Source organism: Squalius cephalus (genome assembly GCF_949319135.1).
Source record: "Squalius cephalus genome assembly, chromosome: 17".
NCBI classification, from domain to species: Eukaryota; Metazoa; Chordata; class Actinopteri; order Cypriniformes; family Leuciscidae; genus Squalius; species Squalius cephalus.
Window position 1 is genome coordinate 12583993 of NC_137138.1, and position 25771 is coordinate 12609763.

The 25771-nt window shown below is 38.9% G+C and overlaps 1 protein-coding gene across 5 annotated transcripts in view; it reads right to left on the bottom strand.

The window, feature by feature from the left end:
• Positions 1-25771, bottom strand: part of unc5da (unc-5 netrin receptor Da) — a 231989-nt gene that overhangs the window by 63334 nt on the left and 142884 nt on the right. For all 5 annotated transcript variants that reach the window (XR_013824019.1, XM_079898688.1, XM_079898690.1 and 2 more), the window contains one exon: positions 12341-12541. Coding sequence is in view for 4 of the 5 variants with exons in the window: in XM_079898688.1 (XP_079754814.1) it covers positions 12341-12541 (201 nt within the window). In the remaining variant the exon portion in view is untranslated. The remainder of the gene's footprint in view (positions 1-12340; positions 12542-25771) is intronic.

Below are 25771 nucleotides of genomic sequence, written 5' to 3' on the forward strand. Positions count from 1 at the left end.
CAAAACATCCAATACAATCCCCCTGCTGACTGTTGCGATAGAGAGCAGAACGTACAAAGGATAATGTGACGTTGCCGAATACATAGCCTGCAATACCTAGTCAAGTCTCATGTGGATAATATGAAATGAAACACTTGTACAGCTGCATTCTGGGTTATACAGGCTGTAAATACTGAGATAAATTAGACCTCTAAATAACCTGGGAAAAATAACTGTTGAGATCAAGAAGGTCTATAACACCTGGAGAAAGATGTCCGTCAGCTTTCCCATTTGTCTCGATGGCAGTTGCTCAGCAATGCTTAGTCATCTTTGCTTATAGTCTCTCAGTTCTGCTCCTAGGTTGTTTTGAGTCAATCATTTGACCTGTATTGTAAATGTTATGTGAATATTTTTAATTCAGAAAGGATGCATTAAAAGATCAAAAATGACAGTAACAACATTTCTAATGTTACAAATGATTTCAAATAAATTGCATTAAAGAGTCATTAAAGATTCATTGAGAGGTTTTCAACATTGATAATAATAATAATAATATCTAATAAGATAATAAATAGTAATAGCTGTGTCGGCACCGATAACCTCCGGGCAGCGTGCCGACATATAGCGTTATTGCGCTTCGGGCGACCCAAATTCGAATCCTGGCTCGTGGACCTCTCCCGAATCAGTCTCCCCTCTCTCTCCACCTCGGTTACTATCCTATCACAATAAAGCCCTATCCTTTCTGATACTATCCTATCACCAAAAAAAAATAGTCTCCGTTTTCTCTGTTTCTTCATGTAATCACAGACAGACTCGATGACGGTGAGATCAGATCTCTGTGTGGAGCACCGGGTGCTGTAAGACTCCTTGTGCATACAAAAATCTCATTGGATTATTACAATCAATGGCAAAATGAAATGGAAATGTAAACTGATATTTCCTATTGACACACTATAGCAAAAGATAAAAATAACTGTCTTAAAACCAAAAGATTTTCGGGTGAAAATGCTAACGTGCCTAAGACTTTTGCACTGTACTGTACACACACACACACACACACACACACACACACACACACACACACACACACACACACACACACACACACATAATATATACATCTACATATAGATTATATATAGACTATTATATATATATATATATATAAATATATATATTTATTATTATTTTATTTTTTTTAAAGCCTGTAAGAAATATTTATAGCTGGTACATTTTCTCAATTCATTGCAATTGGCAAGAAGATATGTACACAGCGCCTCAGATACAGATTCGGTCACATCCAATTCCGTCCCCGGGGATGCAGCCAAGAAACTGGAACCTTCCAGCGTTCATCCACAGATACTCAGAGGAATCGAGATGCCCAAGCCAAGCTTGGAACTAAACAACAAGAAGCTTGAGTGTGAGTGTGAGTGCTCGGACAAAGTGTTACCACCGAGGAAACGGTTTCACAGGAGGCACCGCTGACTTTAAATAAACCATATAAATCATCATTTCAGTCCCCGGACAGAGACAGAGTGTGTGTATACAGACAAAGAAAAGTAGAAAACAGTAAAGCATGACTAATTATTATGAATGTGAGGCATATGGAGAGCGCTGGAGTTGATGCCAGTGTTGTGTGTGGCCTTACAGGCAACACATAGGCCCTGGCATATGTGATAGTAAACCCATTGTTTCTGATGCATCCATTAGAGTAAAAAGTAGAAAATCTCCAACAAACCAACCAAATGTGACATCCCGTCATGGCTGCCAAAGACCTTGAGGCCATGGATTAACTACGAAGCCCAGATACACATCTATAGTGCTTCCAAAACCCTGTTGTATTGCTCTCTGGAGTGGCTCTAATACACACTTGGCTTCTTCAGAGAGTTTGTTATTTTATTTATTTATTTTTTGTATTGTACATGTAAACACACAAACATCTTGTATTCCTGAAGTTGTGCCAAGCTCTGTGCCAACAATGAACTGCTGAAATGTCTGAGCATCCATCAGGAACAGAGCTCTTTTGGATCCTGTGCTGGTTCTAAGCGGAATTCTGCTTCTTGTGATTACATGCATCGCTGGGAATGTCTTATTTGATTTGTTCATGCAATATTAAAAACATTATGTTTGACAAGCAGTCAGGCTTATGCAATGTCAATGCTCCAGTGCTGTGTCAATGTTCAATGGTTTCTGGAAATGAAGAAGTTTCTTTTTCAGCTCAACCTGGCTTGCTAAGTTAAATACACTAAATACAGCCCACCACTGATTTATATGTAAACTAGTGTGGAAAATGTAAAGCCTTTTTATTTTTATTTCAAAACTGAAAACATTTTTATATCAGAAAAAAAAAATGTTTTCTATTATTCAAAAAAAAAAAAAATTTTTCATGTCACCTCATTCCAGTTATTACACTCAAATGTCTTTCTCACAATCAAGAGCTTTGCAAATCTATTCAGTTCAAACATTTACACTGCTATTATGCTGTGTTTGACCTTGAAAACACTGAAGCTTTTTCCATCCAAGAGAAAGAAAAAATAAGTCAATTTCCTCTTTTTTTTCCCTTTTCTTCATCCTCTAATTCCTGGTCCCAAAGCATTCAAGTATTCCTTCTCTGCTTTCCAAGCAGGCTCTCGTCTTCATCCTACTTTTTTTTCCATTGTACATTTCATGCCAGATTCAGAGTTGGAGCCTCCGAGAGAGTCAGTGGCAGCTTTGTTGGTCTTTGCTCGCCCATGGTCCTCATCCCTCCTTTCCTTTCTTTTCCTGTTCCAGCATTTGGAGATAGAGCAGTGTTTGTGTCAGTGCCGAGATCTGGCTTGTGGCTTGTTGCTGAGTGGCAGTGGAGAGGTCTGGGAGAGATTTGGAGAACCGAATCTGCTTCTCACAACAGTAACAATGTTTCAGTGTCTGGATCAGCACGTCCAGAGATGCCTCATCCAAAGTGTCCTCTCTCTCCTAGGGCTTGGCAGAAACCAACAGATCTGATCCCTCTCCTACTGCTGGCAGCCGTCGGGCTGCAGCTGTGTGTATGTGTGTGTGTGTGGATATTGTCCGTCTGTTGGCTTTGAGCTCTATCTCAAGCCATCTGAGATCTGTGCCATCCCTGTGAACCTTCTGATCCAGTAGACACACAGTGTGTATGTGAGTCTGAGTATATATATATTAACAGATTAACAACTGCAGATGACCATGTAGATGAATGATGCTAGTCACTGACACATGCGGGAAGTGCTTCAAACTGCATTACAGACGTATTTGTGCGACGTGACACTGAAACCGTGCTCAAATCCCTTTTAGACGTCTTGACTGACACTGCAACTGCTAATCCTGAATCAAAGCCCTTTGTTAACATGTCTGTGAGGAGTCTAAACAGTTACTGTTTATAATCCTGGATTGCAGCTACAGCTCATTTTGCTGTTGTTCACTCGCTCATGTATAGCGCATTCAGCCCTGAGGATTCGTAAGGGTATGCATTTTTTCTTTTCCCTTCCTCCATCTCTTTCGAACTCCCTCTCTTCTCTTTTTCTTCATCGTATTTGTCCTTCTCTGATCTCAATGCATCTGGTCTTGTGTCTGTCTTTCTCTGTTGGCGGTAGATGATATGGCGCAGTGGGCTAGCTGTGATCTTAATGCAGAATGCTTGGACGTCAATCCCTCTTGCAGTCGCCGAACAGCAGGTGAGGACCATCTCACCCTCCATCTCTTGCTGTGTCCTTCTTTCCCTCCCTCTGAAGTTGCCTTCCAAGTGTCTTCTCTTATCTGTCTCCTGTTTACCCATCAGCCCACTGGATGTTCACCATACAGTGACCTTTTAAATAGACAGTTCACCCACAAAATGAAAATTTTTGTCATCATTTACTCACCCAGATGCTGATCAAAGCCTTTTTGACTTTCTTTTTTTTAGGTGGAACACAAAAGCAGATATTTCTTAGACTGTTTATGCTAGGCATGCTGCGGTAGTAGGTGTTACTGGTGTTACGTCGTGTTTGGATGTAGACCAATTGCATTACTTGCCCACCATGGCACTGCCGACATAGAAATAAAAAACATTTAGTTCAGCTGGACAACAGACGCTACAGTGATAAACTGAAAACGTCTGCTCTGCTATGTACAGCACGAGCTGCAGAGTTGCAGCAGAAAGTTAGATTTCACTTATGAGATGAGAGTGAGGAGATGGCTGAAATGACGATGGTGGGGTATTTCGAGCGAAACAGATCCTGAGCATCATTGACAAATATCTTATCTTGTAAAATGTGTGGTCAGACTCAGTACCGCCGCTCCCTATACACAGAGTTTGTGCAAGCGTGAATTTGAAAGCAATTTCAATACCCCCGAATTAATAGTGTCTCCCTGATACCCACAAATTATATACAACCCCCCACCCTGGTGTTATCAATAATACTGATGTTGTCGCAAGTTTATTTACTGGCATTATACAGAATTCTGTGATCCACCGAATTTTGTGACTGTACACATAATGTAAGGACAGTAGGGTTAGGATTGGGATTAGATCAATACAGCGCCTACTAGGGTCACATAACTCTGTGGGTCGCATAATTCGGCACGACATTAAATTTCCTCACCATGACATTCCAAGCTGATCTTTATGATACTGTCAAGCTCTGAAAAGACAAAAACATTTTTTTTAAATGGTTTTTACATATAGTGCACAGGTTGTATGGACTATTTTATGGTGTGTTTGCATACTTTTTATGACCTTGACAAGACCTTAATCACAATATGCTTTGTGAACATTCTTCAGAATTTCTTCTTTTTTGTGATCCACTGAAGAAAAAAGTGATACAGGATCGGAAGCAACATGAGGGTGAGTAAATGAAGTCTCATTTTTGGGTGAACTACCCCTTTAACTCTTCCTCCTAGTCTTTTCATCCACTTCTTGCATCCTCTCATCCTCTTCCCCTTAAATCTCAGTAATGTCACCCTTTTTCCCTTCATTTCTCCCTCACCCTCCATCTTTCTCCGCCCATCGCTTCGTTCCACTCCTTAAATCTCTCCTTTGGCAGATCTCTATCGTTATCACGCTCCTAATAAATCTCTCCTCTCTCTTTTCTTTTTTCTTCTCAGTCTGTCTATCTTTCTTTCTCAGTGGTAGTAGGATCAGAAGCTTTAGCCGTGTGATCTGTATTGATCAGTGAGCAGTGGGGTTATGCTGCTCTGGTTGACTGTTGTTCTGCTCTGCCCTGCCCTCCTGCTCTCTTTCAGCCCATTTCCATCACCATGACAACAGGTTGAGTGTTGGCCGGAGAGGCACTTCCTGCGGTGGCCAAAAGAAAATATTTCATTCAGTTTTTCGAATATCTATACACACACGATTTCAGTTCCGGGCTTTATTAAAGGTCCCGTTCTTCGTGATCCCATGTTTCAAACTTTAGTTAGTGTGTAATGTTGTTGTTGTTAGAGTATAAATAATATCTGTAAAATTATAAAGCTCAAAGTTCAATGCCAAGCGAGATATTTTATTTAACAGAAGTTGACTACATCGAACGGCCTGTTTGGACTACATCCCTCTACTTCCTTCTTTAATGACGTCATTAAAACCGTTTTTTGACTAACCTCCGCCCACAGGAATGCTCCCTCAACTCTACCGAAATTCGTTGATGTACTTGCGCACTTCTAATAACTTACTGTGTTTACTCAGCTCTTACGGTGATTTTCTGAAGTAAAACTGACGCTTCATCTTTTGTGTGATGTACAATAAACTTTATTAAACTCATCAGTATATGTTTGATCATCATTCAGACAGCAGACTTGTAGGCTATTAATAAATAATGGATACATACAAGCAGATGACAAATACGTTAAATAACCGTAATTAAACTACTAAACTATACCTGTTTCATCTCTATACAGCACTCTGACTCGGTAGGCATTATTGTCCGACTCGAACTGAACACTGTTACTGAGAGTTTCTGATATTATCATCATTTGTGAGATGAAATTGTCCTGAGAGACAGGAAGCTCCGCCCCCTGTGTCGTCCAGCAGCATCTTATTTGCATTTAAAGGGCACACACTAAAACAGCGCGTTTTTCTGAGCCCCAAAAAATGACAATTTAAACATGCTGTAAAAAATGATCTGTTGGGTATTTTGAGCTGAAACTTCACATACACACTCTGGGGACATCAGAGACTTATTTTACATCTTGTGAAAAGGGGCATAATACGGGACCTTTAAAGGAACGGTTCACCCAGAAAATTGAGTCATTCTGTCTGATTTGTGAAAAGGATAAATCTGGTTCATTAAAATAACAGACTTAAAAAAGAACTTTCAGCAGTTTGGTGATCACATAGATAATTGTATTTTGAACTCAAGAACCTCTGTAACAGGATCAATGAATCAGTAAGCTGAATAATCCAACTTCCAATTCTAGAATGAATTAGCCCAATTTGAGAATTGATCAGTCAATTGATCATTAACAAATTATTCAGTCTGATTTGTGAACTAAGTCAACTGATTTATTGAAACGGACCCACTTAGAAGAATGATTCATTCATTGAATCAGCTCTTAAGCTCACTCACTTACAGGAGAAAGTTGTGTTGTAAATAATAATTGAATTTGGAACTGCTGTAACTGAATCAATGAATCAGTAAGCTGAACAATTCAACCTCCAATTGCAGAGTGAATTAGTCTAATTTGAGAATCAATCATTAAAAAAGTTCAGTCTGATTTGTGAACAAAATCAACTGGTTCGTTAAAAAGAACTGACTCAAAAGAATGGTTCATTCATTGATCTAGCTCTTAAGTTAAACTCACTCGTACAGCAGATAATAGCAGTTGTGTGGGAAATAATTTTAACTCAAGAATCAATGAATTAGTAAGTACACAAATCAACTGAATCAGTCTGATACATGAACAAATTGTGAACCAAATTAACGTGTTCACTGATTCGCTTCTCACTTTCAAATCGTTGCTCAAAAAAATCTATCAAATAACTTCAAAAGACCTGGAATACAGCAGCCAAGTAAATAATGGCAGAACAATACATTTAACATTACAGTCATTTGCAGCCAAGAGGATTATCGCCCCAGGCAACACGAGCAACTGAAACCTCAGCAGCTCACGGAGCACTATCAAATACATTTTCATGAAGCTCCAGCATAAACGCCACCACAGTGCTCATAATTATTAAAGAAACCAGCACATTTTTTCAGGCACAGGTGCACAATGCACACTCTCACTGAACACACACCATGACTGAATTATGAATCATTGACCGCATAGTGTACTCCCAACACCTGAGGTGTGTCTGCAAGGTCGCACACCTGACGATCATCAGTCTTCACCCTAAAAAATACAGTCATCGTCATTCTCTTAGCTCACGCACAATGCTAACAATTCTCATACCAATCTACAAAAGGCCACCATTTATATATATATATATATATATTATATATATAGTTGAAAAGCCCCTAAACGCTTTTCAACTATTATATTTTTAAAGATGTGCAGAAAAAAGTGGGGCAATTAAATCAAGACCTTTAAAGTAACCATGAATTAAAAATGGACAAAGCCTTTTTTTTTTTTTTTATCTAATATTGCAGTATTTATTATAAATGATTTATTTGTGCATATCTATTTAAATTCACGTGCCCTAGTAATCTTTATTAAAATGAACTTCCCCTCCAACTTGCAACAACATCTCTTCTCTGTTATGTTCACTGGCATTTTTTTCTTATTCGAGAAACCATTTTACTTGGATATGTCACAATAGCGAAGAAAAGTCTAACGCTGCAATCATGCAGATTTTAAAGAAGTAGTTCACCCCAAAAAAATTAATTCTGTCATTATTTACTCACCCTCATTCCATCCCAAACTTCCTTTTGTGTTCCACAGAAGATATAGAGGTTTGTAACGACATGAGGGTGAGTAAATGATGACAATTTTAATTTCTGGGTGAACTATTTCTTCAACATTTCTACATTAAATTACAATTGTAGTAACAGGTTTTAAAGCTTGTGTTTATGATCAAACAGAGTTGCATTAGTATCAAACAGAGCTGTGAATGATGTTGGAACTTGGGAGGTGATCACACTGTCCTGCATCTGCGTGATTCTGTTAGTATGCCAGAGAATCTCAGTGGTGTCCAGTCCTGTTGGCCAGCTCTGCTGTGTCTGTGTGTTTGGCCACAGGAAGGAAATAGAGCTGGCTCATTCTGAAACAGACCTGCAAGCTGGCCGCTCTTCCTGATGGCGTTGACGTGAGGCGGTAAAGCCGGAGCCTTCCTTTTACATCTCTATTAATGCCTGCGATTCTTTGTTCTTGAATCAGAGCCCGAACACAAATGCATGAAATTACGCAAACAAACAAACCCTGAGTGATATTTACTGTAACGTGAACGACACTGTTTTATGGTCCAGCACTTGTGCAACTGATTCACATAAACCCTTTTTATTAACATTAGGCAAGTGAAATGGGTTTATTTATGTCCATATGTATGTCTCCGAGACACATTGACCGCATCAACCTCGTCCTGTCCCGCACTGTGGTTTTACAGTCTTTACCAGTCTTCACAAAAGTGCATCACTTCAAAAGTACTGACAGATTTACCAACCATCCATCCGTGAGCGATTCCATTCAGCCTAGCAGGACAAATAATCCGAGCAGGCACGCAGGCAGTCCAAGGACACCGCTGCTCCTGCTCTCCGAGTTTGATTTATCGGCTTTGCCGCCGGAGAGATGCGATCAGAGCATATCTGTACTGGACCGAGGGAGCCTGGTCTTAATCAACGGAGCCTCACAGATGTACAGAGATGATTAGGCAGTCCAACAACCTGCTGAGACTCAATAGCCAATGCCGGGCACGGATAGAAGATCTCTGTAAGTGTGCTGAGAGGAAGCTGAGATAGCAAGCTGGGCACATGCAACATCACATTTGAGGTGGATGTTTATTTTAGCAGATGATCCGAGATCAGCCTGGGGGGTTTCAGCATGTGAGCTGATGTTATATTTATAAGCAGTAGGTTCATCCTACTTTTCAATGGGGTGGTGTGGCCTAGTGGTTAAAGATGTGGAATAATAATGAAAATGCTGTAGGTTTGAACCGCACAAGGACCAATCCAAGCACTATTGTGTCAAGTGCTCAAAGCACTTAACCCCATGTAACATCCATTATATATAATTTTGTAAATTGCACTTTTAGAAAAAGACCAGTATCCCTTCTACCATTTGCTAAAACACTTGAGTGAGTCGTGTTCAACCAAGTCTCTACTGGTGGACAACAACCTGTCTGGTTTCAAAAGCAGCCACTCAACCAAGACTGCCTTGCTCTCAGTAATTGAAGCTCTGAGATTGGCAAGAGCAGCTTCCAAATCATTACTACTCATTTTGCTGGATCTGTCTGCTGATTTTGACACGGTTAACCACCAGATCCTCCTCTCAACCCTCATGACAATGGGCATCTCAGGAATCGCACTCCAGTGATTCAAGTCTTACCTGGGTTCTTCAGGGTGTCTTGAACGGGTGAGGTGTCTGAGTCGCAACATCTAGCTACTGGGGAGCCTCAAGGCTCAGTGCCTGGACCACTTCTCTTCTCCATCTACATGACATTACTAGGATCTGTCATTCAAAAACATGACTTTTCCTATCACTGCTATGCTGATGACACACAACTGTACCTCTCATTTTAGCCAGATGATCTGACAGAAGCTACTTGCATTTCTGACTGCCTGATAGACATTTCGGACTGGATGAAGGAGAACCACCTTCAACTCAACCTTGCAAAGACAGAACTGCTTGTGATCTCTGCCAACCCAATGCTTCACCACAACTTCTCCATTCAGCTAGGTGTGTCATACATAATTATTTCCAAGACAGCCAGGAACCTCTGAGATTTGATTGATGATCAGTTAAATTTCACAGACATCCTGCAGATTTGCCTTGCACAACATTAGGAAGATCAGCCCCTTCCTATTGGAGCATGCAACACAACTCCTTGTCCAAGCTCTTGAACTATCCAGACTAGACTACTGTAATGCTCTCTTGGCATGCCTTCCAGCATGTACTGTCAAACCTCTGCAACGGATAAAGAATGCTGCAGCAAGAGTGGTCTTTAACCAGCCGAAGAGAGAGCATGTCACACCTCTCCATCAATTTGCACTAGTTGCCAATAGCCACTCGCATCAAATTCAAGGCACTAATGTTCTCCTACTGCCTACAGAACGACCACTGGGTCTGCTCCCCCATACTTAAACTCACTAATTCAGACGTATGTGCCCTCCAGAAGCTTGCAAGCTTTTTCGTCAACACATGACCCGTTAATACTAACATATATATATATATATATATATATATATATATATATATATATATATATATATATATTAGTGGTGGGCCGTTATCGGCGTTAACGCGCTGCGTTAACGCGAGACTCTTATCGCGCGATAAAAAAAATATCGCCGTTAATCTATTCTCCAAGTTGGGTTGGGAGCTGGCTCAAGCTACACAAGCTATGATGACGCAATCTACCCGCGGCCGCGAGGAACACCCGGCTGCAACGCATCATATTCGTCGTCATCTTAAGTAAACACGGCTGAAAGTGAAAGCTGGTGAAAAAGATCGGTGCAACCCTTATTTGGACTTGGTTCGGATTTAAGCCGTCCGACGTAGACTGTGTGGGGTAACAGTTCGGTAAGTTAACACACGACTAATCCGTTCTACCACCTCAAATTCAAAACGAAACATATCACTGAATACCAGCGCGCGCGTATTATTCCCAATATATCTTAGTGAGTGGTGTAGCACATAATCTCTTTTTATTAAAAGCGCCCAATTTTAAGAATCGTTGTTGTGTTTCTTTTTAACTGAAAAGACATCAGTTAGACAATATTCTAATTTTAAATTTGGGGTTTCATAAGCTCCAAGCCATAATAAACATTAGACCTACTTAAGTCTCTGCAGCTAGTGTACTTACATTTTATTTATCTGCAAAATTATGTTGTATACTTACAGTTTTGCACAATATATGTTCTCAAAACTACATACACCCTTTCAAAAAAAAAAAAAAAAAAAAAAAAAAAAAACATTTAGCAGTTGTTTAGCAGGGTCTGTGTAACCTGTTCTGAAATGGTTTTATTATAATATCGTTATCGCAAGAGGCTGCAATGTATATCACAATATGGATTTTAGGCCATATCGCCCATCCCTAATTGATAACCTATAGTAGTTGATAATAACATAGGCCTACCTAATGTTGCCTACGTACGGTAACAGTACAGTAGTAACCTTTTACAGTCTATGAGTAGAACAGCTTTCTCAAGCAGTTTGTGATGCATTTTGGAAACAGGAGATGAGCACCTGGTCTAATGCGCCACCTGGCTTGAGAAACCCGTTCTCAAAGACTTACTTTTATAGTCCTTATTTGGGTAGCACACATATTCTGAATGCCTTCGGCAGAATTCAAATGAGCCATTTTAATCTAGATTAATCTAGATTAATTTCAAAATTAATCTAGATTAATCTAGATTAAAAAAATTAATCTATGCCCACCTCTAATATATATATATATATACACCTTGCAACATGTACTGTGCTAGACTAACTGGGACTAGTCACAGCACTTGCATATTGTTGCCCTATTGTTGATTTGATTGCTTCTGTTGTTCTCCTCATTTGTTTTCCTCATTTGTAAGTCGCTTTGGATAAAAGCATCTGCTAAATGATTAAATGTAAATTTAAATGTACTGACAACTTTCACTGTTTGCACATTGATTGATATGATGTATGATGATTGCATACTATGTAAAATATTCACATTGACACTCTCCATCGGAAGTGAATGACTTCCGGTCTACATAAGCAGCAAAAAGTCAGCTTTTGTCCTCACTAGCAGTCTATTTTAAAGCTTTCAATAGAGGTAGCATTCAAAATCTGTAAATATTTCCAGCCACTAACAGTTGTCTCTTTTATCAATTACAGATAAAGATGAAAGAAATAAGTACAAAAGGTAAAAACATGCCTGAAATGAGCCAGGCTGCTTTTCAAACGTTTTTGAATATAAAGCAGCAATTCACAGCTGGGTCAAGTACTGATCTGACAGGGGGATGAAAGTAATATTTCACTGTGTTGCATCACTGGATCAGTCCTTTCTGCTGTCAAAATCTGCACCAGCAAACACTAAATGCAACAATCAGTCTCTTTCAGGCTCTTACAGATAGCACACTATGTTTGATGGGCAGTGAACTGAAAGATGAAATGGCGGGAGAAGTTGAGCCAAATATCTGCTGCTGTAGGATTTGAAATTCTAGACACCACTCTCCCATCAGACACTGCAGGATGTTTGTATTTGAAAGACAGAAACAGATAGAATGTGCACTAAAGAGAAGGACAGAGTGTGCGTATTTACCGGTTCCTAGATCGGTGTGCTCCAAGGAAGTGTGCTGGTTCTGATGGACCCACTCCCCATTGCATTTAAAGAAGATCTGGAGGGCGGGCCGTGCACGGCAACGTAGTTTGATGGGGTTGCTCTTGACGATGTACGCATCATCGGGCTCCTGCAGGAAGTGAGGCAGCGTTCCAGACATCGCTGAGAGACCATCACGTGACCCTGCAACAAACATTCAGGAATTGGGCGTCAGCTTTAGGAGAAAAGTCAGTTTCATTCAACATGAAGTAAGAACGTCTAACCGAGCAAATCCACTCGGATGACAGCTACCTATCTGCGAGTTCCTATAATCAGACACATCAGCCAGGGCTCCCTGAAAGCAAGCTTACTCACTCCTTAACTGGCCTGTCAATCACTTTGAAAAGCGCTCTCAGGTTGGATGACGTTTTCAAACGAGCACCACATGAGCCGGTGACAACGGGAGATTAAGTGAAAACTGCCCTAAAGCTGCTGAAGGTGGATTTCAGCACCAGGGACAGCAGCCAGCAGATACTCAACAGCATAAGCATTTACAGAACCATGGACAGCTCCTCTTGGCTCCGTAGCTTCACATTATATGCAGATATTTGCTCTGTTCCAAAACCTAGTGAGCTGCTAATGGAGGCAACATTTCCAGGCACCATATACACGCTTGCCAACGCAAATGCTTCTCCAAAAGGTGGGTAACTTAATTACTCTGGCTCCTAAAATACCTAATTTTTGACTTTCCTAAGGCAGCACTACATTTCCAGGAATCCCACATTCACCGTAATGATCATGACAAAAATGTTGATTATAAATAAATTAATATTTCAATATTAAGGGAATATTGCATTTCACTGCACTACTTTTACATTCTTTTTTTCTATGTAAACATACGCTAGACAGATTCATAAACATTATTCATGCTTTTAGCAAATTCTAGGACGATAATTGTAGGTGAATATATGCCTATCACAGTTGTCTATGTGACAGTTGAGTCGGCTTCTGTGAGCATTTGAGGTCACAGCAGGAGCTGGACTAGGCTGATCTTGTGAAATTCTGGGTAAAGCTCTCACTTCATTAAACCTTTATACAATGATTGTGCTCAAAACCAAAATTGTTCCATTCTATACAAGAAAACCATACAATTCTGCAACAAACACAGACAAAAAAAAACAACAACAAAAAAAAAATGTGTCTGAAGTGTTGTGCCATAGTTAGCACCAGTGTTGGGGAATGTTACTTTTAAAGTAATGCATTACAATATTGTATTACTCCCTTAAAAAGTCAACAATTGCATTACATTACTTTTGTGTTACTTTTTCTAACCTGGACTGAGCTTGCTTTTTGTTATAAAAAAGTTATATTTTTGGCAAATGATTTTGCAAATCAAAACGCAGGAAAAGAAAGTCTTATTTCAGCAATAAAAACAAATTGTACATTACAGCATACAACTGAAACAGAAAAATGAAAATAGAGCAAAGCAACCTGACAAAGAAATATAAAACTGATGACAAAGAATGAAAAGAAATCTAGAGAAAAATGTATAAATATGATGAGAAAGAAGAATAAAAAAAAATTGTGCTGGAGACAGGCAGACACAGACACTCTGCTCTCTCTCCCCTAAAATTTCATGTAACCCTCCACTGTATCTGTTAAATAAAGGGTCAAAAGCCAAAAAAACAAATACAAGCACTGTAAATATATAATAAAATGGCTATTAAAAACTGGAAAACTGTTCTGACATGCCCCATGAAATCGACCACGTACGGGTGTGAAATTCCATTTCACACAGGGATATTTGGAGAAAGATTTAGGGTCTAAAAGTGTCTTGTGGATAAAAGAGCCACACAAGAGTGACAGGAGCTGAAATATCCACAGTGATTCAAAGCACACAGTGATTTAAAGCGCTCCTCTCCCTCGCTCTTCACGTTTCTCTCATGCTCAGTCCATTTCTCTTTCTGTCACTTCATGTGTGTACACACACACACACACACACACACACACACACACAAAAAAGACTCTCCCTCACTAATAAAACTGTCACAGACGTAATTGGATGGGATATTTTGGAAACGATTTCCCCTGACTGAAATAAGCATAATAGAGATTTCTGTTGACTTGTAATCCTTCCCTGGGAAACTTTTTGTGTGTGTGTGTGTGTGTGTGTGTGTGTACAGGTGCGTAATCCTCTGGCAAACATACCTGATTCATCCTGATTAGAATGAATAGAGAAATGCCTGCGTGTGCTGCTCACACTGAGAAAATCACAGCCCTCGCACCTGCCCCTCCTTCTCTTACCGTCTCTCTCACACCAGAGGACAATTTTATCACTTAAGTGTTTCTTTCATAGCTCAGTAGACTAAAAGTCAACATGTACTTTTCTAATATGCATTCCTGGTCTTACTGTGAACATTTCATCATTGTGCCATTGTAATCTTTCAGCAACATGAACTTTTACTACCATAACTTTCCTTTTAGACTGACATAACCAAGGATAGGGGAAATAATGTTAACCAAAAGACAAATAACTATTTAACCCTTTCTAAAATCATGTCATAACAGATCTAACATTTGGGCTCAGTAAGATTTTCTTTTTCTTTTTTCTTTTGACAGAAATTAATACTTCTATTCAGCAAGGATGCATTACATTGTTCAAAAGTGACAGTAAAGACGTTTGCATTGTTACAAAATACTTCTGTTTCAAATAAATGCTGTTTTTTTTAAAAAGGATAATAATAATCATAATTTCCACAAAAATATTTAAAATCATTTCTGTTGCTTTTAAATAAATTTTATCACAATTCACACAAAAATATACAAATATCCCACTCTATGACAGCAGCAACACTGTTTTCAACATTAATAATTAGAAGTGTTACTTGAGCACCAAATCAGCATATATTATAATGATTTCTGGAGGATCGTGTGACACTGAAGACTGTAGTAACGATGCTGAAAATTATATGTAAGGGATAATGTAGAGCGAGGCGGTTGTTATAGCGAATAAAACTCCGACAGGCTGATCAGGACCCCGACGGGAAGCGGAAGCGAAGCTCAACATTATCCCGCTTATTACATGGCTACCTACCAAATAAATCAATAATTTGACACAAAATATTGGTTTAAAAACGATTGTATTGCTTCCGCTAAAGAAAATAGTCTGTTCCGTCTCTACGGTTAGAATCCTGCGTCCATAACAACGCTCTGTTTTTCATGGCAAATGTGTGTTATACTTAGCAGCGGTCTGTTATCAAGAAATAACAGGCCGCATTCTACATTAGAATTCAACCAAGCCATGTAATAAAAAAAATATTAAAATAGAAAACAGTTATTTTAAAATGTAATCAAATATTTTTCTGTAATTTTGATCAAATAAATGCAGCCTCTGTGAGCATAAGATACTTTTCAAAAAGTTCTAACACAAATCTAAGACAAATAATAAATAAAAAGTATCTTTTGAAAAGTCTGATTCATCCACGACCAAATGATGTGTAGAACAGATAGTTTGTGTCCGAAAAATCTGACACACACTTTTAGAATCTATTTGGTATCTTGGTTAAGCTATTGCAACATTTGAGATATTACTGAGATCTCTTTTGAAACTAAAGTAATTCATAAGAGAATATAAAAAATATATGTAAGTAGGAGAAAAGTCTCCATTTGCCCTTAATTTCTTTTCAGTGCTGTCTAGGATAAACAATTGAGATATTAAAAGGATTCCAATGGCTCTCTCTCCATCTTCCACCCCCATTCCTCTTCGTTCCAGACATGTAAACAAAACGCACATTATTTTCCATAAGAGAATTAATGGTAGTGTCTTGTTTGTATCATCCCAATGCTTTGTGCTCATGCTTCTTTTTAGAATGAATACTCCCACACAGAGAGCACCAGGTAGGAGTGTGAACACATCCATATTCAAAAACATGGACAAACATATTGGACCGTGAAGTTCCATACTGTAATGTGTGCTAATGCAATTTTTTGCACGCCCACAAACAAATGTATTCACATTTACAAGCAAATACACAATCGCGACACGCTCAAACACAAGCGCACACATTTGGACTCGCACACCACACGCTTTTATCCAGCCACCATCACAGATGTTCAGGAGTGCTTGACATGATGGCAGTCTGATGAAAGGGAAAAATAGTCATCTGACTGAGCCGCAGATGAAAGGATAGCGAGAAAGAGTGGGGGAGGGAGGGAAAAAGAGTGAGAAAGAGAGAGAAAGTGCAAATGAGAACGGGTGGAAAGAGCTTCTTTAGACTAGTGGACATTGTCTGCAATGTAAGCAAACTGATTTATAGAGAGCAATAACTGTTATTGAGGGGAGGACCATATGTTTGTTGCTGACAGAAAATATAGAATCTATATCTGAAGAGTGTTAACACACATAGAAACACACTCCAGAACAACCGAGCAAAACAATCCATCCTACACTTCCCTGTAATGAAAATAAAGACTTGTTAAAGACTTTGTTTTGGTCCATTTATCCAGATTTTTTTTTTAAATTCTACATTTTAAATATGTATGCTACAAAGTTGATTGTTTTGTCAACTTTTAGGAGCGATAAAATTAATTAAAGACATGGACTAATTATTATAAAAAAAATTAACAAATGAATTTTCACCAAAAATAATAACAATAAACACAAAATCGAACATTTTCACCACTAATAATAATAATAATAATTTATTATTAATGAGTTCGCTCAAATGTTTTCTTTAGTAGACAGTTTGATTTGAATCGCTAAAATAACTTAAATCAGCAAGTCAGACTATCATTCTTAAAATTTGATCTATACAAAGTAATAATGTTGTGCATGTCGTGCTGGCCAACTGGTGAACTATATTTATGTACTATTGAATCAAATATGAAATCACATTTGGTACCTGTAGAATGTTCATTTTTGACTCTGCCTATGCTTCTCTCGAGATTAAACAAGTTTTACTAAGTTCTTTAAAAAAATATGATGCAAGTCAAAATGGCTCTCTTGTGGCATCAGAGTGAAAACTGTTTTGGTTTGAAGCTTTTATTTTTAAGAGACTGCTGGTGTGCGATCCAAGGAGACCTGGGTTTTTTCCGTTTGTTTCTCTCTGTGGTGGTGCTTTTGTTATGTAGTGTTAGTTCTTGATAGAACGAAAGTGACCATGACATCCTAATGCAATCACGGCTCAGACACAATAACACAATCCTGACTGCCTCTCTGAGGGGATTTTGAGCAGTCTGTATGTGTGTGCGTGCGTGAGGAGAGAGAGAGCGAGAGGATGATTTCAGTGATTGAGCGTATGCGTGTTTTCCAAACCTCCCTGTATCAAGTCTTCTGACAGCTATTTAATGTTTCCCATTTGCATTAGTTGATAAAGCACCGATCTGTTCTCTAAATCCACAGCGTGACACGGCAGAAACACCAAAATGGCCGACCGCATCCTCTCAATCCCCCCTGTCAGGGCCGAGCAGGTTGCCACAGCAATGATATACGAGTGGCGGGCCACCCCGGCAATAACCGCGGACGCTAGATACATCTCACGCTACGGGAGCAAAACAAGATGTCATTGCCATCAGCTCCGAGCAATAAGTTTATCACACACACACCTGTCTGTCACACTGAGAGGTCTACGCCGTAAAACACACACACGCGAAATACAAACATGCTAACTATTCTGACCTAGAAGTGATAAAGGAATCAAGCTCTGATGGTTGCAGACGTGACTAGTACGTATAGTGTCAAGGAAGCAGTTTTCAAGTTGTAGTGGGCCAAGTTACTGTTAAAATAATGTAGATTAATAACCACATTGAAACTATTTAATAAGGCAGTTTCTTTAAAATGATATTCTAGATCAGGGTTTCTCAAACTCGGTCCTGGAGGGCCACTGTCCTGCACAGTTTAGCTCCAACCCTGATCAAACACACCTGAGCAAGCTAATCAATGTCCTCAGGATCACTAGAAACTCACAGCTAGGTGTGTTTGATCAGGGTTGGAGCTAAACTGTGCAGGACAGTGGCCCTCCAGGACCGAGTTTGAGAAACCCTGTTCTAGATTAATATTGTTCTCTTTTTTTTTTAGCACTTTAGAGCTGTATTAATCAGATAAGCAATTAGGATTCTAGGATAACAGCATCAAACCTGAATTTGCAATTAATAGAAAAAAACAAACAGCTTAGCAACATTTAGTATAGGAATAATATAAAGTCTATCTTCAGTTCACATACTCGCCTACAATATTTATTTGTGGCAGGTTTGAAGTCACTGATGTCAAACCATTGGTTCTTTTGTCATGATTTGTTTAAATATGCACCAGCACAAATAAGCATTTAAGAGGATAACATATTCTGTGAAAAATGACTTACACAAAGCTTCTGCATCCCAATAACTGGTGCATAAATACACAGAAAGGAAGAAATAGACCAGACTATTTTGCTTTCTATTTAGACTTGAGTCCAAACCACACAGAAAATCCAGATTTTTTTTTTTTATTTCATTTTGACAGAAAAGTTAATGTGCAAAATAAATAAGAAATGTTTAAGGTGAACTGTTTAGGTCACTAATAAAGTAAGCAATAATGTGAAGTAATTTGTACAGAAGGTCAGATGTTCTTACTTCTATCGAAACACAAGATGTTCTTTGAATCATACTGTATGCACAGTATGTTTTACACAAACTTGTGGAGTTCATGCAACTCGACTGCTGCCATTAAAGCAGAAACAAAGCAGATACTAAGAGAAATCCTGAAATTCATGCAGGGCCGGAGTGGGGCCACTTTTCAGCCCGGGAGTTTCAGGCCCAAGACCGGCCCACTTTTTCCATGGTGGAATTCCAAATTAGCACTTTTTCTAAATTGGATAAATGAAGCAACAGTTCAGCTCGTACTATTGTGTAGTTTGTATTAATACCATGGGTTAACAAATAATGTAGCCTAAAGGTTAAATAATAATTCACTTAGACTTTAAGCAATTGTGACTTTATTTCACACAATTCTGACTTTATATTTCGCAATTGCGACTTTATATCATGCGCAGTTCTGACTTTATATCTTGCAATTCTGACTTTATAAGAAGCAATTGCGACTTTATTTCACACAATTTTGACTTTATAACACACAATTGCGACTTTATATCACGCAATTCTGACTCTATATCTCGCAATTCTGACTTTATAACACGCAATTGCGACTTTATTTCACGCAATTCTGACTTTATATCACGCAATTCTGACTTTATAACACGCAATTGCGACTTTATTTCACGCAATTCTGACTTTATATCTCGCAATTCTGACTTTATATCACGCAATTCTGAGAAATAAAGTCAGAATTGCGAGATGTACACTCGCAATTGTGAGATAAAAAGTCACAATTATCTTTTAAAATGTTTTATTCTGTGGCGGAAACAAAGCTTCCATACCTCCTGGCCTCTTCCTCCCATCCATCCTCCCTGACGCGTACCGTTACTGTAGGGCCGGCCCAGCTATCGGTAGGCGCCGGCGGTGCCGCGGTAGCCTACCTGAGAAAACGTTTTGGAAAAGGCGGGCTATGGACCCAACCAACTCTATAGGAGGGGAGGGGAGAACTCCCTCACATGGTACAACCCATGCAGAGGCTGCGCGCTGCGCTGTCAGAATGCGGAATGTGTGTAGCCTAATGTAACTAACGTGACATTGAAATGTGAAAAAAAAAAAAAAAAAAAAAAAAATTCCTCGACCGGCCCAAAAGTGAAGCGGCCCACCGGGAATTCTCCCGATTACCCACTCCGGGCCTGAATTCATGTACCCCCCCCCCCCCCCCCCCATTTTTTCACTAGTGGCCTCAGACTTCTTGACCTCACTGCAGATACAGTGAAAATATGAGCTTCTGCACAAAAGTAAGCTGTATTTTTCTCTGTTCTGCAAATACTGTAGAAAATGGTGCAAAGTGTGCATTTCAGACAGAGAAAGAGAGAAAGGTGCACCTTGGGGAGTTTTGACAGACTGCTGGTACAGAGATCACAATAATTGCAGTTCTCAACAGGGTGATGAACCCGTGTCACATACACACAACAATAACACATGTAGATCAGCCTTACACACACACACACACACACAGTGGCTGAACTATCCCTTTAAATGCTTCAGCTCTGCACTGTAGCATTCTAGGATTTTGTAATTCCTCCACAGTGCTATTACCAGATTAAAGAATCTAACGTGTGATTGGATAACACAGAGAGAGAGGGAAAGAAAAAGATGAGAGCGGGGTAAAGGAAGGGGGAGATGGAGGTTTAGGAAATAGAGCGTGGAAACACAACAATAGATTGATGTAAAATTACAGAATAAAAAAAAAAGAGTTAACGTGATTGGGCTCCAGAATCCGGATTAATGCTGATGTGAAAATAACGATGTCCCATAATGCTTCATTACAAAAGCAGCCCGTCAAAGCCCAGTAAACAAATGTTTACTGATTATATTTACTGTTCACGTCTCTTACATGGAACAATCACAGTAACCAATGAGCTACCTATGTAGGCAACATTTTAAATTGCACTCTTAACACGAATGCTATTCTAAAAAGTAGGACAATATGATTCCTTGTTTCATCAAATTTTAAGGGGAAAACCATTGCCGGTCTCGTAGATAAAGTATAAATTATAAATCATTTAACACACAAAATTTTTTGAATGATTCAAAAAACATAAAAATGTTCCCCAAAATTGTGCGCGCAATATACACTACTATTCAAAAGTTTGAGGTCATTTGGTTTTTTTTTATGTTTTTAAAAAGAAGTCTCTTATGCTCACCAAAGCAGCATTTATTTTTTAAATAACTCTATTTCATAACTCTATTTTTCTATTCTATTTCAATATATTTTAAAATATTATCTATTCCTGTGATGGCAAAGCTGAATTTTCAGCAGCCATTATTGTAGTCTTCAGTGTCACACGATCCTTCAGAAATCATTCTAACATGCTGATTTGTTGCTCAAGAAACATTTCTTATTGCCAATTTGCCAATGTTAAAAAAGTTGTGCTTCTTAATATGTTTGCGGAAACTGTGTTACTTACTTTTTACAGGATTATTTGATGAATAGAAAGTTTAGCATTTATTTGAAATGGAAATCTTTTGTAATGCCTTAACTGTGACTTTATAAATGTAATGCATCCTTTCTGAATAGAAGTATTAATGTCTTTCCAAAAAAATCTTAATGACCTCAAACTTTTGAATTAGAATATCAGAAAATTCCTCTTGTTGCATGCCTTTATTAAAATCAATGAGTTAGTCTTTTGTAAATGACACATATATTTGTGCATATGTTCCAAATGAGTCCCTTAAAGTATGAAGTTCCATTTCAGTTTACATGCTGCCATAGACTTCACCAGGTTTGGAACAGAAGAGTTACAGAGAGAGAGATACTGCAGTCTCTAAAACTGATCCTAAATATCATTACTTATAATAAAACAGCTGCTACTACATAAATTTACCAAGCAGAAGTGTAATTACAGCACTACTCAAAATTCAAATGCAGGGCCACAGTCGCTAGCTAATTAGTACAAACAAAACATCCTTAAGTAACACTGACATTTCAGAAAAGGTTAGGAAGTGTCGCTTTTGTGCATGTACTTGCGTTGGACTGAATTTAATTAGGCCGTCTCAGATGGTAGAATTAACAGGACAGGGTAAAGTTTTGTCGAATTTCGTTTGTTTCTGATCTCGTCCCCTGTGATGCAGCTTAATGCTCTCACAGAAAGAGTCATTATTAATGTGCTGCAATTTGATTATGAGACGTGTTTGACGGTTACATCAAATGGAACGAAACCACGAAAACTTTGTTATGTCCGTCCAGGACGAATTAATCTGAGTTCGTTTGCATGTTTGGTTTGCAGCTGTTTTGGTCTGAAATTGTTAGTTACGGTTTTTCTGAAAGTAAAATTGCATGCATAAACCTCTCGTCCAGCGTCCTTTTTACACACAACAAACTTCTGGACGGTCGAGCGCATAAAAGTTTGCTGGCATGATGGTTCAAGGAACTCAAGAAGTACACAGAAGATGCCTCCTATCATTTTCAGAGCACTTCAGATGGTATGAAATTCCTTTGAAAGGATTCTTGGATGTGTGGAAGAGATTTAGCGAACAGACAGCAAGGGTCCTTCCGGAGTGCTCTAGATCGAAGACTTTCTTTTTTTCATCCGTCTCCAAAGAGCTTTACACTAAGTGATATTACTGAGAGTCGCTTCTTTTTCTAATCGCAGTCCCACGGGATCAAAGTTCCCAGGAAGCCCCAGAGTTCTGTTCACATATCTCCTTTTCCTTTGAAAAAGAGAGCGAATCATTGCATAAGTTGTAATACTTGTTTCAGGCATGCAAAAAGCATTAGAAAAGATCAGCAGCCATCACCATGAAGTATGTAAAACAAGTATATAAAGAAGTGATGTAGGCAAGTACTCACACTAGGGATTACTTTAGTTACACTAGATACTATATTTGATGTTAATGCAAAACCAAAATGGATCTGTTCAATATGTCAAACTGTTGTGCACTATGGAATTTTTTTTTTTTTTTTGATCTTTTGCTGAGTGTTTCTGTGTAAACCGTTCAAAAAGGATTCAGTCGCACTTTAGTTGAGTGTTCAATTCTCACTGTTATCTAAATGCTTATTAGCATGCATATTTCTAAGATATTGGCTATTTATTAGTAATGCCTTACTCTGCATGACCATATTCTTCATTCCTATACACAATTCCTAAATGTATGAACATCCAAAATCTAAAACCAAGCTTTTAAGCACCAGCCAAACCCAGAGCAATGTGTAAAGTTTCTGGAGACACGATTAAGAGCATTCACTTCACTTAAAGTTTAAGTGTGTGCTTTGTCAAAAAACTTTCTCTACTGTATTACATCACATTAATGCATTTGGCAGACAATTTTATCCAAAGCTACTTACAGTGCATTCAAGGTATACATTTTCTCAATATGCGTGTTCCCTGGGAATCCAATCTGTGACACCCCAGCATATATAACACTGCGACATTCATTCAAACAATGATATAAACTAACTATAACATTTTTAATAGAAATGAATCATTTTATTCGTCTTGATGCATTATTAAAAGTGGCAGTGAAGACACTCTTACAAAAGATTTGAATTCCAAATAAATGCTATTCCTTTGAACTTGCTATTCACCAAAGAATCCTTAACAAAAAAAAACATCAAGGTTTCCACAAAAATATTAAGCAGCACAACTGTTTTCAACACTGATAATTATAATAAGAAAGGATTCTTTAACTGGGTTGCTTTTACACAGCTGTAGTTTACAGTGTCATATGCCGGGTTCATTCACAATATCAGCCCGATTTTGGCATGATCCATTTGACTTTAGGAATCAAAATCGCATAATCTGATCGTAACAGACAAAAATATTTTGTAGTCTAACAACAGCATTAGGCCTCAGACAGTTACAGGATGTGAACATCCTTCTCCCATATCCTGTGATTTCTCTGTAGGTCTCTCATCAAAAGACTCCTGGATCCAGCCTACTTTCAATTGTGAGTTGGGTACAGATATGGCAGTCTATGTTTCAAGCTCTTCAGTGTGACCTCCTGACTCTTTAAGCCCACGGCATCATGTGAGACGGATCTTCTGTTATTTTTGTTCAAATATTGATGTTCTACTACACAGTATATGTTGTGAACATACACATATGCTTACATACAGATACACACCAACTGCATTCTGTCCATCCCTCTTTCTGGACCAACAAAGCACAAGTAGAAATGAAGTGAAACTGAAAATAAATGTGGATGAAGATGAAAGGAGAAAAGATGAGAGAAAAGACAAGACTGAGAGGAGTGGAGGAGATTGGAGAAACTAAGAGAAAAAAAATCAAGAGACAAGATGTGAAAAAAAGAAATGAGGAGAAGAAAAGATGTTTGCCAAAACATAGAAGAGAAGAGAAGAGAAGAGAAGAGAAGAGAAGAGAAGAGAAGAGAAGAGAAGAGAAGAGAAGAGAAGAGAAGAGAAGAGAAGAGAAGAGAAGAGCTTAAAGAAACAAGCTTAAAGGAAGAGAAGAGCTTAAAGAAACAGAGGGACTATGAACAACCAAAAGGCTTTTCTGAGCTCTTGATGAGCATGACAGGCACATTAATCATGAATCACACTGAGCCGTGAGACACCGAAGAAATGGAGGGAGGAGAAGGAGAAGAGAGAGAGAAACACGACTGCTTCCCACACGCAGTCTCCAAACCTACAGTACAGCTCCAGAAGCGTTTCCTTGCAGAACTTCTTTTAAGGGGTATAGAGAGTTCAGACAACATCAGGGTGAGTGTTCAGATGATATCAAGTGCATGGAAAGAGAGTTCAAGAAAGCACCTTTACCATAATCCTCCCGAAATAACATCTTACGTCTCCGCAGCATCAGTAAAAATTCATGAGCTTCATAAGTTATAAATAGATGGCGGATTCCTCGTTTCGAAATGCTTCATGAACGGCTCATTCCCAGGCATCAAGCAGCAAGAGGCAAGAATCTACAACGGGAATCCAAACCGCACGAGTCCCGTGATAACCTGAACCGTTCAGAGTCAAGTTTGCCTGTTTCAGGATGTCTTCCGCCTGGTCACCGTCTAACTAAAAACGATCGACCCTCCCTCCGTTCATTTTCTTTAAACAAAACTCACCCTGACACGCTAGTTCTATCGAGTTTGGCAGGAGTCTCATTCTGTCAGTCAGTGTAAATAGCTCTCTCATTCAGGTGCTGATCAGAGCTGAACATGGAGACAGGTGAAAGAAACTCAGTGGGAGAGGAGGACAACGATGAGACGGAAGTAAAAGAGGGTGAGAGAAGAAGAAAGTAAAGAGAGAGAGATTGATCTGAAGCCCTACCGTGAGCCACAGCAGGGGGCATTATAACTCGAGAAGAGTGTGAATGTACGGAGCTCATACAGATTTACGCATGATTTCGGTTCACCATCTGTTCAAATATGCGATACGATATCAACGAATCACAGGGGAAATCGGGACTAAAATGCTATTGCAGAGGAATCTCCTCAGGTAGCTGGATAACCGGGGACTGAAAGGCTGCTAAATGAAGGTCGGGTTTCAGATTCTCTCTCTCTTGCTCTCAAGGGAAGTCCCTCTGAATGCATCCTGTGGCAAACATCTGTCTGAATCATGAAGACGCTGCATTCACTCTGTCTTCTGGATGTCTTAGATCCTTAGCCAAATCCCTATCTCCCTCTCTCACTTGCTCTCTCTCTAAGAAAAGAAAGGCAACCAGGGAAAAGTTGAATTGTGGGATTTCTATGCCACAAAAGGATTTTTACATTTCATGTACATACAATTGGACAGACTTTTGGCTATAGAACATCATATAGATAAACACCCAAGTAGACAAGAAGGGCCATTTGACTGACATGCACAGTCCATTTAGAGGAAGAGTTATCCGATATATAACATACTGGTGT